Here is an 18,573-nt window from a genome sequence, read left to right as displayed (position 1 = left end):
AATCGGCTGAAGAATAATAAAGCAGCAGGAGCCGATGGCTTACCAGCCGAGCTGTTCAAAACCGGAGGCGACACGCTGATAAGGTGTATTCATCAGCTAGTTAGCACCATCTGGCAGGAAGAACGAGTACCCGACGATTGGAACCTGAGTATCCTGTGCCCCGTCCACAAGAAGGGAGATAAGATTGTATGTTCTAACTATAGGGGTCTACACCCTATTGCCTACAAGATCGTGACAGGGATATTGTGCGAACGACTAAAGCCTATGGTCAACGAGATAATTGGACAATACCAATGCGGCTTTAGACCTGGCAAGTCCACCATTGACCAGATATTTACCCTGCGGCAAATCCTGGAGAAGACCCAAGAGATGCAGATCGACACCTACCACCTTTTTGTCGATTATAAAGCAGCCTTCGACAGCCCGCTGCGTTCAAAGGTATTCCAAGCCATGTCTGAATTTGGTATCCCCGCAAAGCTCATCCGGCTTTGCAAAATGACTTTAACTGACTCGAGGTCCTCAGTTAAAATAGTAAAGAACCTCTCCAAAGAGTTTGGTACCAAAAGAGGTTTCAGACAAGGAGACAGCCTTTCGTGTGATCTCTTCAACATCCTGCTGGAAAAGGTTATACGAATGGCAAACGTCAAAAGAAGTGGCACAATCTACACCAATAGTCATATGTTACTTGCTTATGCTGATGATACACAGGCATGTCACAGAAACGAATTCCGATCGAAAGTGGAATTGATTCCGTATTTAGCTTCTTCAGAAAACGAAAAACGAAGAATTTTTCGGAATGAAACCACTTTTGATTTTGCAAACGGAATTGTATTTTTATTTTGTTTAAATCTGCCACTTTAAAACACTCTAAAAACACTTAGAAATAATTAAAATGTTGTTTTATTAACAAATTTACATTTAATTTCGCATTTAAAATAAATAATTAAGTTTTCTGACTTCACAAAATCGATCGGAATCTAAAGAAGCTAAGACAAAAACGATCGAAATGAAATGTCGGAATTGCAACCATTCCGATCGGAATCTGTGACATGCCTGATAGACATCATAGGCCGATCAGTAAACGAAGTAACTGATACCTTTATGAAGGTCAAAGGAGAATCTGCTAAAGTGGGTCTGGCGGTAAGCGGTGAGAAGACCAAGTTGATGGTGTCGACGCGCAATGCGTCCATTGAGCTCGGACCGACTGTGGAAGTTGGTTCCTATAATATTGAGGTAGTAAAAGACTTCGTCTACCTCGGCACCTCCGTAAACACAACAAACGACATCAGTTGTGAAATAAAAAGAAGAATTGTATTGGCCAACAGATGCTACTTTATTTTAAGTAAGCAGTTTAAAAACAAAGCCACATCTCGTCAAACAAAAATAACGCTCTACAAAACACTGATACTACCCGTGCGGATGTATGGCTCCGAAGCCTGGGTACTTGCGCAAGCAGACATGGCAGTGCTTGGGGTGTTGAATATCGACGTCGCATGAACCACGAGCTGTATCTGCTATACAACGACATCAATATTGTTAAACGTATCCAGATGCAGCGATTGCGTTGACTAGGCCATATCATAAGAATGAGCGATGATGAACCCGCTAAAACGGCGTATAAACACAGACCGCTTGGCGGTGCACGCAGAATAGGCAGGCCAAGTAATAGATGGCGCAAACAAGTGGATGATGAGATGAAAAGGCGCTGTATTCCAGAAAGCGAAGCAACAAATAGAGAGAATTGGGGATCTTTTCTTAGTTCGGCCTATGGAACAAATGTTCTGTATTGGGCCAGCTAAGTAAGTAAGTAAGTTTCATTATTAAGTCATGAACTTTTCTAGTAACCTTCGTATATATACTTTATTCTGCCCATGGCACAATTACCCAGGTAATGGCATCGTACAATTTTGAATATGTTATGTCAAAGCTTTCTTTATGTTGTTGTGGAAATTACAACAAAAATATGTTTTTATAAAGGGATTTGACTTTTCATATTCGAACAGCTGGTCTGATACCACACCTGGGTAATTGTGCCATGATTCTGCCATTTGTCAATTAAAACACATTCGATTTACAGTTAATATTGTTATTATAACAAGATTTTTTATTTAAGGTATTTTAAAATTCTTATAAAATACATTTTAAAAATATGTTTTTTTTACTTTTTAACATTTGTATATGTAAGTATGTAAATTTGTAAATATAAGTATAATATATGTATGGTATTATATTAACATTACAGATTTCTTTTTATAAAACAAAATGAAAAAAATAAAAATATTGCACATCATAACATAAAAAAAACATTTCACATTTCTTTACCGAAAATAATGACCTGTTTCACCAAGACGATTCGAAATTTGTTCGAACAACTATTAAACGTATGCTTTTGAAAAATATTTGATTCATTGATGTTTTCAATCAAATGAAAATGTTCTACCACACAACGAGTTTGGTAGTAATTCGAAAGAAATTTAAATTTGAATGGTATTAAAGAAACAGACCATTAATCCCTTAAATAAACTAAATTCTGTTTTTGTTTTAATAAAAATTAACAAAAATTTGTTAAATCACAAAGTAGTATAGTAGAGTTTTGTTATAATAACTAAAATTAAATTTTAATTTTTTTTATCCACTTATTTTGTGGATAAAGGATTTTTTTGAAGAAAATAACATATTTAAAATATATACAATTTTCTAAAACATAAACATGTACAGAGTTTAAACTAAAAATTAAATTCATTTTAAAAATAAAACACAGTTCTTTGTTTGGACCCTTTTGTTTGTGATATCGGAGTCTATAAGTGTGGCTTTTGTAACGGATAAAGGATGGGTTCAAATTTATTTTTCGTTATCAAAATAAAATTGGCTGTTGATACAGAAAAAATGGAAAGGCTAGATAAATATTAAGGTTATCCGGATACATGAATTTTGGTTCCAAATTATGTGGATAAAAGGTAATAATATATAATAATATATGTATACATATTTATTATCTGGATAGTTCAATAAAAAACACGCGTCATCTAAATAAGTTGGATAATATATATGTAATTAAATATATAAAAATATTCTCATGTATAAAATGTAATACATATCCACATTATATATAAAATATTATATAAATAACTTGGGAAGTTATCATGAATGAAATGTCCCCGTGAGTTTTGCTTTTCCGCCGTTGCAACTTAAGGGAGAAAGGGAAAAAGTTACGGTGAATTGCCGTTCATGCTAACCCCCATTGATCATCATCCATGTTATCTGGATAAAAAATAAGATATCCTCATTATATCCATCTATTCTTTTTATCTACATAAAATGTATAACATATTTACTTTATCTCGATAAAATGAAAAATATATCCGTTTTATCTGGATATAATGGATAGCAATCTGCGTTATCTGGATGGATAATATATGTATATAAAGTGGGAAATACCATCACTTTATCGAGATAATATGGATAATACAACCTCATCATCTGTACAAACGGATAATATACTAATGTTATCTGGATAAAATTAAATATGTAGTTATAACCATAACGCTGATAAAATTGATAATATCATGCTTAGTATTACAACATTATATGGATTAATTAGATAAAAAACCACATTATAAAATTATAAAATGGATAACAATGCGGGTAATTATATGAATAAATAGGGATTATCTTTCCACGTTATCTGGATAATAGAATGGATAATCCACGTTACCTGATAAAATAGATATTATGTACACATCATCTGAGTAATTTATCATCTTTATCTGGATATAATGACAACTTTATCCATATTATATTGGCAAAATGGCTAATGGGTAAATATATCCACTTCATCTGGATATAATGAATAATCAACGTTATCTGGGTAATATGGGTAATGTAAATAAAGTGGATAATACCACAACTTTACCCGGATAATATGAATACGAATTCAGAAAAAAAAACGGATATTATGTCCATGTTAAATACCACATTTATCCTGATAAAGTGGATAATATAATCGCTATATATGGTTTACATGGAAATTATTTTAACATTACATGGATAATGTGGATAGGACGTCAACATTATATGGATAACGTCTCCATGTTATCTGCTTTGAATGTGGCACATATCGTTACCTGATAATGTGGATAATATATACATTTTATCTGGAAAAAATTGCAAATTTATCCATATTATATGGACAACATGGATAATATATCCACTTTATCGGGATAAAATGGATATCATATCCTCGTTATTTGGATAAAAAGTATAATAAAATGTCTTTATCTTAAGGAAATGGGTAAAATATGTGCACGGATAATCTGGATTATATATTCACGTTATCTGGAGGCCTTGTTGTTTGAATATATCTACGTTATCTGCATCGAACACCACCAAAATACCCTCAATTCTTCCCAGCAGCACATACATATCTGTGCATTAGGCTGGGGTGATTTAAACATCTTAAGGGAGGCTTCGCGTTTCTGATTCTTAGGATTGTACTGAGCAAAAAAAGTACACTAGACATTTTTTTGTGCATTTTTTTTTTCTTGGAAAATTTGTAGCTGTTGTCTCGGACTACAGTATCTCTGAGCATGTAGAAAATTCACCATTTTTTTGGTCACGGTTTTTTTGATTCTTTAGCCTATAACAGCCATTGAAATTTGCGATCCAATACTAAGACAAATTATCTCCAAGACAATTGTTAAGAAGTCTCTAACACATCGCAAAGGCATTGGGATAATTCTTCAGGCAGTTTTGGTCTTGTGAAACTGCAATATTCTTTCGTGAAAATATTGGTATACATATTACCAAAAGAATATTTTAAGGGTTCTTTGATTGACTATGGAATACATAAATATATCTTCGGTCGTCTATAAAAAATCTTAAGAGGTCTTGTGTTGCTTGTAGAAGGCCTTCTGTTGCCTACAACAGACCCAAGAAAAAGTCTACTGTCTAGAGAATATTTACAGAGGACTTTCATTGTCTACAGATCTTCTGTTGCCTGTCTATAGAGTACGTCTGCTATCTCTAGAAGACCTCAAGAAGTCTTCTGTTGCCTATAAGAGACTTCAAGAAGTCTTCTGTGGCCTATGTAAGACCTCAAGAAGTCTGTTGTTGCTTATAAAAGACCTCAATAAGTCTCCTGTTGCCTGTAGAAGAACTTAAAAGGTCTTCGATTGCCTATAGAAAACTTCAGCTATCTATAGAAGACCTCAAGAAGTCCTCTGTTGCATATTAGAGACTTCAAGAAGCCTTCTGTTGCCTATTAAAGACTTCAAGACATCTTCTGTTGAATATAAAAGACCTCAAGAAGTCTTCTGTTGCCTATAAAAGACCTCAATACGACTTCTGTTTTTTTATGAAAGATCTCAAGAGAACTTCTGCTATCTAAAGAATACCTCCAGAGGTCTTCTGTTGTCTATAGAAGATATCAAGAGATCTTCTCATTCCTATAAAGGTAAACCCTCATGAGGATAATCTTGCCCATTGAAGACCTCAAAAGTCTATGGAAGACCTCAAGAGCCTTTCTATTGTCTATAGAAGATCCAAGAAAACTTCGGGTGCCTGGAAAATACCACCAGAGGACTTTTTGTCTATAGAAGAGTTCAACATATCTTCTGTTTTCTATAGAAGACCTAGAAGGCCATGTGAGGTTTTTCTTGCCCATTGAAGACCACATGAAGTCTTCTGTTGTCTATGGAAGACCTCAAGAGGTCATCTGCTATCTATAGAAGATCTCAAGTCTTCTGTTGCCCATAAAAGACCTCAAGAGGTTTTATGTTGTCTATAGAATACCTAAAGAGGTCTCCTTTTGCCTGTAAAAGACCTTACAAGGTCTTCGATTGTCTATAGAAAACTTCTACTATCTTCTTCTGTTGCCTATAACAGATCTCAACACGTCTTCTTTTGCCTGTAGAAGAACTTAAAAGGTCTTCGATTGTCTATAGAAAAGTCAGCTATCTATAGAAGACCTCAAGGAGTAATCTGTTGTCTATAAGAGACTTCACGAAGCGTTCTGTTGCCTATAAAAGACCTCAAGACATTTTCTGTTGAATATTAAATACCTCAAGAAGTCTTATGTTGCCTATAAAAGACCTCAAGATATCTTCTGTTGTCTATAGAAGATCTCAAGAGACTTTTGTTTTGTATAAAAGATCTCAAGAGAACTTCTGATATCTAGAGAATACCTACAGGGACCTTCTGTTGTCTATAGAAGATTTCAAGAGATCTTCTGTTTCTTACAAAAGACATCCATAGCTCTTTTGCTGTACAGAAAAGACCTCATGAGGTTGTTCTCGCCTATTGAAGACCTGAAGAAGATTGCTGTTGTCTATAGAAGACCTCAAGAAGTCTTCTGTTGCCTATACAAGTATTCTGTTGCCTATAAAAGATCTCAAGAAGTCTTCTGTTGCCTGTAGAAGAACTTAAAAGGTCTTCGATAGAAAACTTCTGCTATCTATAGAAGACCTCAAGAAGTATTCTGTTGCCTATAAAAGTCCTCAACAGACCTTCTGTTGTCTATAGAAAATCTCAGTAGGACTTCTGTTTTTTTATAAAAGATCTCAAGAGAACTTCTGCTATCTAGAGAATACCTCCAGAGGCCTTCTGTTGTCTATGGAAGATTTCAAGAGATCTTGTGTTTCCTACAGAAGACATCCATAGCTCTTTTGCTGTATAGAGAAGACCTCATGAGGTTGTTCTTTCCCATTGAAGACCTGTAGAAGTCTGCTGTTGTCTATAGAAGACCTCAAGAAGTCTTTTGTTGTCTATAGAAGACCCAAGAAAACTTATGCTACGTCCAGAAAACCTTTTTTGTCTATAGAAGAGCTTGGAAGATCACATGAGGTTTTTCTTGCTCATTGACGACCACAAGAAATCTTCTGTTGTCTTTAGAAGACCTCAAGAGACTTTCTGTTGATTCTAAAAGACATTAATAGGTCTTCGATTATCTACAGAAGACTTCAAGAGGTAGTTGTTTGTCCAAAGAAGACCTCAAGATGTCATCGGTTGTCTACCAAGAAGTCTTCTATTGTCTATAGAAGACCAAAGAGGACTTCTGTTGCCTATAGACGACCTCCAGAAGTCTTCTTTTGAATATAAAAGACCTCAAGAAATCTTCTGTTATCTATAGAAGATCTCAATAGGCTTCTGTTTTTTATAAAATATCTCAAGAGAACTTTTGATATCTAGAGAATACCTACAGGGGTTTTCTGTTGCTTATAGAAGGTTTCAAAATATATTCTCTTTCCTGCAGAAGACATCCATAGCTCTGTTGATGTATAGAGAAGACCTCATGATGTTAATCTTGCCCATTGAAGACCTCAAGAAGTCTGATGTTGTCCATTGAAGACCTCAAGAGGTCTTCGGTTGCCTATGGAAGACCACAAAGCTTTTCTATTGTTTATAGAAGATCCAAAAAACGTCTGCTGCCTGGAGAATACCACCAGAGGACTTTTTTTGTCTATAGAAGAGCTCAAGATATCTTCTATAAAAGACCTCAAGAAGTCTTCTGTTGAATATAAAAGACCTCAAGATATCTTCTGTAGTTAAGGAGACTCTAGCACATCGCAATGGCATTGGGACGCTCGTTCAGGCAGTTTTGGCCTTTTTTCCTGAAAATATTGATATATTATCAAAATTTGCACTTTTACAAGGCCAAAACTGTCTGAAGGAGCGTTCCAATGCTTTCGCGACGTACTAGAAACTTCCTAACTATTGTCTTGGCTATAATTTATGTCTTAGTATTGGATCGAAAATCTCCATAGATTGGCTGTTATAGGTCAAAGTATAAAAAAAACCGTGGCAGAAAATGGTGAATTTTCGTCCTTTTGGTCATGAAAACGAACGAAAACTTTTGAAAATACGTCAACATTTCAAATAGTTTGCGAAATATAAAGGCCTCGACACATAAGAAGCACGGCATTCTTGGTGAAGTCATGCCTGATAAAAGACTACAGACCAAGTTCGACTAATAAAAATATTTCAGAATCATATTTGAATTAGGTCGAACTTGGTCTTTAGTAATTTACCAGATATGACTTAAGCTAGAATGCCATGCTTCTTATGTGCCGAGGCCTTAAGCCTAAGAAAATTTGCAAATTTTCAAAAAAAGAAAAGAATGCAAGTCATTTTGAAGTTCGATTTTCACCGTAGATGTGGTCTAGTGGACTTAGTTGATCAGTACAATCCCAAGAATCAGAAGCGCGAATGGCCCATTAAGATTTTTTCGTTCCATACTAATCGCCTCACCCTAGTGTGCATGTTTGTTACCGCCTTTAATCTCAACCTTATAAATTAACCTCACAAATTGTAGACGTATGGTCTAGTGGACTTAGTTGATCAGTACAATCCCAAGAATCACAACAACGAAGCGCCCATTAAGATTTTTTTTCCTTCCACACTAATCACCCCACCCAAGGGTGCATGTTTCTTGCCACCGTTAATCTCCACCTTATAAATTAACCTCACAAATTTGTGGTTTAATTTGAAGAAATTTATCCTGGACCTCTTGGATTTCCAACGAATCAATGCCACACATTGAAAGTTCTTTCAGCGACTTGCATAGCTCCACAACGTAGTCTATGGATTTTCCAGTTAAATTTATACAATTGCTTACATTAAGGCGACGCAAACGCCGCAATCCCTGAGCTATGTGCAGCATTGCATCATCATCGATCATCAGGCAACTGGAAATGGTCAAATCCTCCAGCGCAGGACAATTTTCCACCAACTCTTCAATACCCATTGAAGAGATTTTATGACAATATCCCAATACCAATTTTCGCAATTCCAGGAATTTCAAACCTTTTGCCAAGGCACGATTGGACAGGTTACGACAACCCCTCAGCGATAGGGTTTGGAGGCCTTTCAGCCTTCGTATGGCTGCAGGTTCTTCACCAAAACCCAACAAGCCTTCATCACTGATACGCATACAATCGTCCAAAAATAAGTGTTGCAATTTCGTTTGATGTCGGAAAATATTTTCCAATGTGGCATCGGTGACAGCATCACGGCAACTCTCCAGACTGAGGTAACACAAATTCGGCAAACGCTGCATGACCAAACACATGCTTTCCGCATCAGTGTCGGTGATATCGTTTAGCACCAATGTCGTTAAAATGGGATTGGTTTCTTGAACCAAACCCTGCAACAAACCTCGGCTAGATATTTTGGAGCAATGGGAAATATTTAGAGTCTTTAGACTATGCTTTAGGCTACCCAAACTACGCACACCTTCATCTGTGAGACAGCTACAAAACATCAATTCCATGGTTTCTAAACTGGACGGCCATTTGGCAACAATAAGTTTGAGTAAGGGATCATCTACTTGTAGGCCACCACTTAGGTCCAAATGTCTCAACGGGGCCTCCTTGGGCAAACATTCAAAGACATGCTTCAGCCACATGTAACATGAAATTCCCGTAATTTTTAAAGTCTCCAAATTTTGCAACGCAGCAAAGACCTGCTTCCATTTTACAATCATAATGGGAGTGGAACGTAAAATAATTTCCAAATGCCTCAAAGTCTGGGCATGACACTGCAGGGTGTAAATCAGTAAATCTTCGTGCTCTCTATTAACTTCAATACAAAGTTTTTCCATTTTTAGCGATACCTCACGGGTCAAATTTAAAATCATGTGAGTTTTAACATAGGTGGTGACATTGCTGCAGGCAATATCCAAGGCCTTGAATTTGGGAAATTTGCTTAGATTCAAGGCAAAGGTGTTGTCACTTTGCACTGTGGGTATGTGGGTGACAATTAATTCTTCCAAGGCGGGTAGATTATCATTTAAGGCGGCAAATACTGGTGACTTGTATAACTTCAATTTATTCACCTTCCTACCCAAGTATTGCAAGAGCTGCTGGACCTCCTTACCCAACTCAAGGCCATGTAATTCTAAGGTGTCAAAGCTTAAACGTTGTGCCAAATCCGCTTCGTGTTGCAAACTCTCCAATAGTTGGGCTTTGTTTTCATTATTTATCACAATTTTATTTTTCTCTTTAAACTCCGTTATTTGAGCCAAATCATGCCAACGGCGGCACACCAGATGTATCTGTTGCAAATCTCCATGTGGCAAATACTGGAAGATGTGTATCAGCAGTTCATTGGGTAAATCATTCCATCGAAGGCAAGCAGCATTTGTTGAATTATTGGCCGAATCTTGACTACTCTCCAAACTTGTGGCCAATTCTCGCATAGTATTCATATTTTTAAGCTAAAAGAGAAAGAAAATATTATTAATAACTGGCGATTTTAATCGATTCTAAAGTATTCGATTGAAAACTTGAAATCACACACATCAATGATTGTCCGTCCGTATCTTAAATGTTATTATTCTTCGATTACTAGCAACCCGGAAGTGTCTTAAAATCTTTGTTGGTCTTTCTTCACATTGGTAGTGGCGATGGTAGTGGTGGTTGCTTGGTAATTTAAAATCGAATATGTTTTGGCTACCAAACTAAATTACCAAATGGTAGCCAACCATACAACAGACGGCTGGCTATTCTCTTTAACGCTTGATTGATTGTACTAACCACCGTCCTACATGTTGTTTACTCCCCCTCCTCTTTCTTTATTGTAACCTCCCAACCAACGACAATAATTTATGAACCACTTCTTTATCTTCACCAAATATCAACGAAACAATTTGTTGATAGAAATTCTTGTAATAGCTTCGTTACATCGTTGTTATGGTTATTTACAAACTATCTCAGTTATTGCTTAAGATTTAGGAAATACATATCGCTCATTTACTCAAAGAGTGACACATCTAAAAAAATACAGTTTAAAAATTCAAAAAAAAAGTTAGCGATTGAAATTTGACTTCCCAACACAAAAAGATTATTAACCAAAAAATAAAATAAGCCCTTTGCTATAACTATAAAGGGCCCAAAATCGGCCAAATATGCATATTGGAGCTATATCAAAATCAGATCCGATTTTTAGCCACAATAATGGACTTGTTAAGTTTTTTTCATCGATCGGACCATAATTGTGGTATTTAATACCTGATGAGGTTTTTTGCCCGTCAAAACCTCGAGAGGTCTTATATTATGTATAGAAGATCTCAAGCGGTCCTCTGTTGTCTATAGAAAACCTCAAGAGACTTCAATAGCTATTCTACTGTATAGAAGACTTCGTCAGGTCTGTAGAAGACTGACTGATGAAGTCTTCTGACCGTTATCTATAGAAGCCTTAAATAGCTCTTCTGCTGTATAGAGATAACTTCATGAGTAGACAGCGGAATTTTATGCAACCACTATTTTTGGTCCGATTCATGTCAAATTTTGAGACTGGACATATTTTTGGCTTCTGATTACATTGCAATCGAAACATATGACATATGCAAAATTATGCAAAAATTTTACATATTTTCTTATGCAACAAATATTCCAATAATAGGTACAAAAATGTTTGTGTGTACAATTTTTCTGTTTAAAATTCTCTTCAGACAAGTCATTAAAATCAAAATACCGAAAATCGGGAGGTATCGCTCTATGGAGGCTATATGAAGGCCTGAACCTAAACCGACAAATTTTAGGTGGACAATTTTTTGTATCCCCAACGAAGACTAAGTACCAAATTTCAGCCATTTCGGAGGGATATTGAGGCCACAACCTTTAAAATACCAGAAATCCGGAGGTACCGTTCTATGGGGGCTATATGAAGACGTAGACCTGTACTGACAAATTTCAGGTGGAAAGTTTTATACCGCCAACGAAGACTTAATACCAAATTTCAGCCATTTCGGATGGATATTGAGGGCACAACCTTTATAATACCAGAAATCCGGAAGTACCGTTCTATGGGGGCTATATGAAGACGTAGACCTGTACTGACAAATTTCAGGTGGAAAGTTTTATACCCACAGCGAAGACAAAATGCCAAATTTCAGTCATTTCGGTTTGATATTGAGGCCAAAACCTTCAAAATACCAGAAATCCGGAGGTACCGTTCTATGGGGGCTATATGAAGACGTAGACCTGTACTGACAAATTTCAGGTGGAAAGTTTTATACCCCCAACGAAGACTTAATACCAAATTTCAGCCATTTCGGATGGATATTGAGGGCACAACCTTTAAAATACCAGAAATCCGGAGGCACCATTCTATGGGGGCTATATGAAGACGTGGACCTATATCGAGAAATTTATACCCCCAAGGAAGACTTAATACCAAATTTCAGCCATTTCGGAGGGATATTGAGGGCACAACCTTCAAAATACCAGAAATCCGGAGGAACCGTTCTATGGGGGCTATATGAAGACGTGGACCTATATCGAGAAATTTCAGGTGGGAAGTTTTATAAACCCAACGAAAACTACATACCAAATTTCAGTCATTTCGGTGGAATATTGAGGCCACAACCTTCCAAATACCAAAAATCGGGAGGTCCCATTAAAGACCTAACGTAGTCTTCTGTTATATATATGTATATAGAAGATCTCCAGAGGTCTTCCGTTTTGTATAGAAGATCGCCATAGGTCCTCTGATGTCTATAAAAAACTTCAAGAGGTATTCGCTTGTCAATAGGAGACTTCTTAAGGTCTTCTGTTGTCCCTTGAAAATCACAAAAGGTCGTATGTTGTGGGATATTGAGGCCACAACCTTCAAAATACCGAAAATAGAGAGGTACCATTCTATGAGGGCTATATGAAGACGTAGACCTATACCGATAAATTTCAGGTGGAAAGTTTTATACCCCCAACGAAGACTTAATACCAAATTTCAGCCATTTCGGATGGATATTGATGGCACAACCTTTAAAATACCAGAAATCCGGAGGTACCGTTCTATGGGGGCTATATGAAGACGTAGACCTGTACTGACAAATTTCAGGTGGAAAGTTTTATACCCACAGCGAAGACAAACTGCCAAATTTCAGTCATTTCGGTTTGATATTGAGGCCAAAACCTTCAAAATACCAGAAATCCGGAGGTACCGTTCTATGGGGGCTATATGAAGACGTAGACCTGTACTGACAAATTTCAGGTGGAAAGTTTTATACCCCCAACGAAGACTTAATACCAAATTTCAGCCATTTCGGATGGATATTGAGGGCACAACCTTTGAAATACCAGAAATCCGGAGGTACCATTCTGTGGGGGCTATATGAAGACGTGGACCTATATCGAGAAATTTATACCCCCAAGGAAGACTTAATACCAAATTTCAGCCATTTCGGAGGGATATTGAGGGCTCAACCTTCAAAATACCAGAAATCCGGAGGAACCGTTCTATGGGGGCTATATGAAGACGTGGACCTATATCGAGAAATTTCAGGAGGGAAGTTTTATAAACCCAACGAAAACTACATACCAAATTTCAGTCATTTCGGTGGGATATTGAGGCCACAACCTTCCAAATACCAAAAATCGGGAGGTCCCATTCTATGTGGGCTATATGAAGACGTGGACCTATGCGGACAGATTTCAGTTGTGAAGTTGCATACCCCTAACGAAGACTTAATACCAAATTTCAGCCATTTCGGGGGGATATTTATACCACAAATCCTTGAATATATTTTTGCATATGCTCATTTTATGCAAAAATATGCACAAATTTCTAAGCCTAATTCGTTTTATTTTGTAACTAGCAAAATGCCCGCTACTTCGTAAGCGAAAAAGGAATAATATACAAATAAACAATATTCAATATGGAGAACACTGAAAATTTTGATGTACTAATACCTATTTGAATTGATATTTAATTTCTTCCAAGTACTGCTCGTATAAGTTTTGTTCGAATTTAAAACAAAAAAAAAACAGCGGTCTACATTTTAAATTCCAGTCCATGTTTTATTAGAACGGTATGGTCATTTTGAAAATTTTATCCACATTTTCCAAACGAGTTTTGGAATTTGTGATATCAAAATTAATTTTTAAGACATTTTATATTAGGCCTTTTTTTCAGGATGTAAAAACCTTCTTGTAAAACATTAGCCGCATAGGTGTACCTTTTCAAATGAACTAACTATAACGGTTAGAATAGACAACAAAGATAAAAACAATTTTGTTGAAAAGGTACGTTTGACTTTTTGATTTCAGTACATTATTTAGAAACCGAATTCGTGTTAACCTAGGAACAATAGCACATTATTTAGTACAATTTTTATTTTCTATTTGTTCACCCAATGTCAATGGTATTACCTGTAGAAACCTTTCATACATTTAAAGGTGGATTTAAATAAACATTCTGATCCAATCTCAACAGTTATCCTCATAACAAATTTTATTTATCGATTCACCCAATACCAGTGCTTCAATATTTAGTATTATTTTATACTTCTAATACACTTATTGTACGACCACCTCTAACAATGAACCTGACAAATCAATAATATATCAGAATTTCACTTCTATTCCTTAGCCCAATACCAAATTTATTGCAATTTTGTACTTTTCACGCACTATTGATATAATTCCATCTTCATTGCTACACCCAACGTCAAATTTAATAGCATTTGGTACATTTCGCATTTCTCAATAAATCATCCAGCTCTCAGCATAATTTTAGAAATTGTATGCATTTCAAAAAATCCGTATCTAAACACGAACACAATCACTCATACAACAATTCGAAATTCCACCTACATATATTCCATAATGCTACACCAAATTGGTATTAAATTTAGTACTTATAGTATGTATAAGTTTCGAAAATTACTTCCTTTTATACAAAACTATATCCCAACCGCGATTTAGTATTTTTCGTATACATTAGTACGAATTTCCAAAACTTCCTCTCTATCTTCACTCTAAACGTCAACTGCTATACTAATACCGAATTTCACAATTTCAGCTTTACCCACAATAACAATTTGGACCAAACTCTGTGCCATTTAGTAATTTTCGTACACTTATTGTACGTATGTCCACAACCACAGCCATATCTCAACCCAACAGCGGCTATAATACCAAATTTCCGAATTCCACCTCTATTCATAATACCATTAATACTTTTCGTATGAAAGTACGAATTTCAATTCCTATCTTCAACAGGATTTCACCTCTATCCGTCCACCCAAATCAATCTAAATAGTACCAAATTTAGTACCATTTATTACTTTTCGTACCCATAAGTACGAATTTCCAAAACTTCCTCAATCCCACACTCCAACAGTAACCTTAAATCGAAATTTCAGTATTCCAGCTCTATTCGTTCAGCCAAATATAAATTGTACCAAATTTAGTACCATTTAGTACTTTGCGTACCCATAAGTACGAATTTCCATAACTACGTCAATGCTACACTCCATAAGTAATCTTAATTATAAATTTCAGGATTCCAGCTCTATCTGTTCACCCAAATCCAAAATGTACCAAACTTAGTACCATTTAGTACTTTCCGTACCCATAAGTAAGAATTTCCAAGACTAAGTCAATCCTACAGTCCAACTGTAATCTTAATTCCAAATTTCAGGATCCCAGCTCTATTCGTTCCCCGAAATCCAAATTGTCCCAAATTTAGTACTTTTCGTACCCATCAGTACGAATTCCCAAAACTTCCTCAATCCTACACTCCAACAGTAACCTTAATTCGAAATTTTAGGATTCCAACTCTATCCGTTCTCCCAAATATAAATTGTACCAAATTTAGTACATTTAGTACTTTCCGTACCCATAAGTATGAATTTCCAAAACTACCTCAATCCTACACTCCACGGATTCCAACTCTATCCGTTCACCCAAATATATTGTACCAAATTTAGTGCATTTAGTACTTTCGGTACCCATAAGTACGAATTTTCAAAACTTGCTCAATCCTACATCCCAATAGTAATCTTAAATCAAAATTTCATGATTCCAGCTCTATGCGTTCAGCTAAATTTAAATTGTATCAAATTTAGTACCATTTAGTACTTTCCGTACCAATAAGTACGAATTTCCAAGACTAACTCAATCCTACACTCCAAAAGTAATTAAATTCCAAATTTCAGGATTCCAGCACTATCTGTTCACCCAAATCCAATTTGTACCAAATTTAGTACCGTTTACTACTTTTCGTACCCATAAGTAAGAATTTCCAAAACTACCTCAATCCTTCACTCCATCAGTAATCTTAATTCCAAATTTCAGGTTTCTATGTCTATCTAAATCCAAATTGTACCAAATTTGGTACCATTTAGTACTTTTCGTACACATAAGTATGAATTTCCAAAAGTACACCCATATCTCAATCGTACGCTTCAACGGTAATCTAAATTCCAAACTTCAGGTTTTCAGCTCTATCCGGTCACCCAAATCCAAATTGTACCAAATTTAGTGCCATTTAGTATTACTCGTACACATAAGTACGAACTTCCAAAATCATTTCCTTATATTAACGCCACTTCCCAACCTTGATTCCCATACCAAACATGAAGATTGTAGCTATATCTGATCAAAATATACAATTGGTACCAAATTTAGTAACTTTTCGTACACTTATAGGTCGAATTTCCAAAAACCCTTTGGTACATCTTTCTAACTCTCCATCAGTTACCCTCATTCCAAATTTCAGGGTTCTAGCTCTTCCCGTTTGCCTAATACAAAGGGTACCATATTTAGTACGTTTTAGTACTTTTCGTACCCTTCTAGGTCGAATTTCCAAAAACCCAGCCTTATCTCACCCCTACACACCGACAGAAACCCGCAGTCAAAATTTCAGCATTCTAGCTTCAGCGGTTTCGTCTGAGCGATGATATGTCAGTCACTCACTCACTCACTCACTCACTCACTGAGCTCTTTTATATATATAGATTATTTATTATTTAGTATTTATTATTACTCCCTTTTATAAACACCACTTCCCAACCTTCATTTACAACCCAAATCCAAGTTGTACTAAATATAGTACTTTTCGTTCACATAATTTACGAATTTCCAAACCTATCTCAATTCTACACTCTAACAGTAATCTTAATTCCAAATTTCAGGTTTCGAACTTTATCCTTTCACCCAAATCCAAGTTGTACTAAATTTAGTACCATTTAGTACTTTTCGTACACATAAGTACGAATTTCCAAAACTACCCCCATATCTCAATCCTATACTCCGTCAGTAATCTTAATTCCAAATTTCAGGTTTCCAGCTATTTCCGTTAACCCAAATCCAAGTTGTACTAATTTTAGTACCATTTAGTACTTTTCGTACACATAAGTACGAATTTCCAAAACCACCCCCATATCTCAATCCTATACTCCGTCAGTAATCTTAGTTCCATATTTCAGGTTTCCAGCTCTATCCTTTCCCCAAATCCAAATTGTACTAAATTTAGTACCATTTAGTACTTTTCGTACACATGAGTATGAATTTCCTAAACCATTTCCTTTTATAAACACCACTTCCCAACCTTCATTTACATACCAAATTCAAAGTTTCTAGCTAAATCCGTTCAAAATATACAACTGGTACTAAATTTTGTAACTTTTAGACATTTTCGTACACTTAGAGGTCGAATTTCCAAAAACCCTTTGGTATATCTTTCTAACTCTCCATCAGTTACCCTCATTCCAAATTTCAGAATTCTAGCTCTTCCCGTTTGCCTAATACAAAGGGTACCATATTTAGTACCTTTTAGTACTTTTCGTACCCTTCTAGGTCGAATTTCCAAAAACCCAGCCTTATCTCACGCCTACACACCAACAGCAACGCACAGTCAAAATTTCAGCTTTCTAGCTTCAGCGGTTTCGTCTGGGCGATGATATGCCAGTCAGTCACTCACTCACTCACTCACTCAGTCATCACTAAGCTCTTTTATATATATAGATTATTTATTATTTATTATTTATTATTTATTATTTATTATTTATTATTTATTATTTATTATTTATTATTTATTATTTATTATTTATTATTTATTATTTATTATTTATTATTTATTATTTATTATTTATTATTTATTATTTATTATTTATTATTTATTATTTATTATTTATTATTTATTATTTATTATTTATTATTTATTATTTATTATTTATTATTTATTATTTATTATTTATTATTTATTATTTATTATTTATTATTTATTATTTATTATTTATTATTTATTATTTATTATTTATTATTTATTATTTATTATTTATTATTTATTATTTATTATTTATTATTTATTATTTATTATTTATTATTTATTATTTATTATTTATTATTTATTATTTATTATTTATTATTTATTATTTATTATTTATTATTTATTATTTATTATTTATTATTTATTATTTATTATTTATTATTTATTATTTATTATTTATTATTTATTATTTATTATTTATTATTTATTATTTATTATTTATTATTTATTATTTATTATTTATTATTTATTATTTATTATTTATTATTTATTATTTATTATTTATTATTTATTATTTATTATTTATTATTTATTATTTATTATTTATTATTTATTATTTATTATTTATTATTTATTATTTATTATTTATTATTTATTATTTATTATTTATTATTTATTATTTATTATTTATTATTTATTATTTATTATTTATTATTTATTATTTATTATTTATTATTTATTATTTATTATTTATTATTTATTATTTATTATTTATTATTTATTATTTATTATTTATTATTTATT

The 18,573-nt window shown here is 34.4% G+C and overlaps 2 protein-coding genes across 5 annotated transcripts in view; both read right to left on the bottom strand.

Moving 5' to 3' along the window:
* PK1-R (Pyrokinin 1 receptor) overlaps positions 1 to 18,573 on the bottom strand; it is a 159,300-nt gene that overhangs the window by 53,561 nt on the left and 87,166 nt on the right. The gene's annotated exons all lie outside the window — the stretch shown is intronic.
* Positions 4,519 to 18,573, bottom strand: part of LOC141389272 (uncharacterized) — a 34,625-nt gene continuing 20,570 nt past the window's right edge. The window contains exon 2 of the mRNA XM_073960573.1: positions 4,519 to 10,210. Coding sequence (XP_073816674.1) covers positions 8,447 to 10,210 — 1,764 coding nt within the window. The 3' untranslated portion in view covers positions 4,519 to 8,446. The remainder of the gene's footprint in view (positions 10,211 to 18,573) is intronic.

Source organism: Musca autumnalis, unplaced genomic scaffold, assembly GCF_047663935.1.
Source record: "Musca autumnalis isolate F117 unplaced genomic scaffold, ASM4766393v1 scaffold_1, whole genome shotgun sequence".
Lineage (NCBI taxonomy): Eukaryota > Metazoa > Arthropoda > Insecta > Diptera > Muscidae > Musca > Musca autumnalis.
The sequence above is the reverse complement of the archived record's forward strand: the minus strand, read 5'-3'. Positions and strand labels throughout refer to the sequence as shown.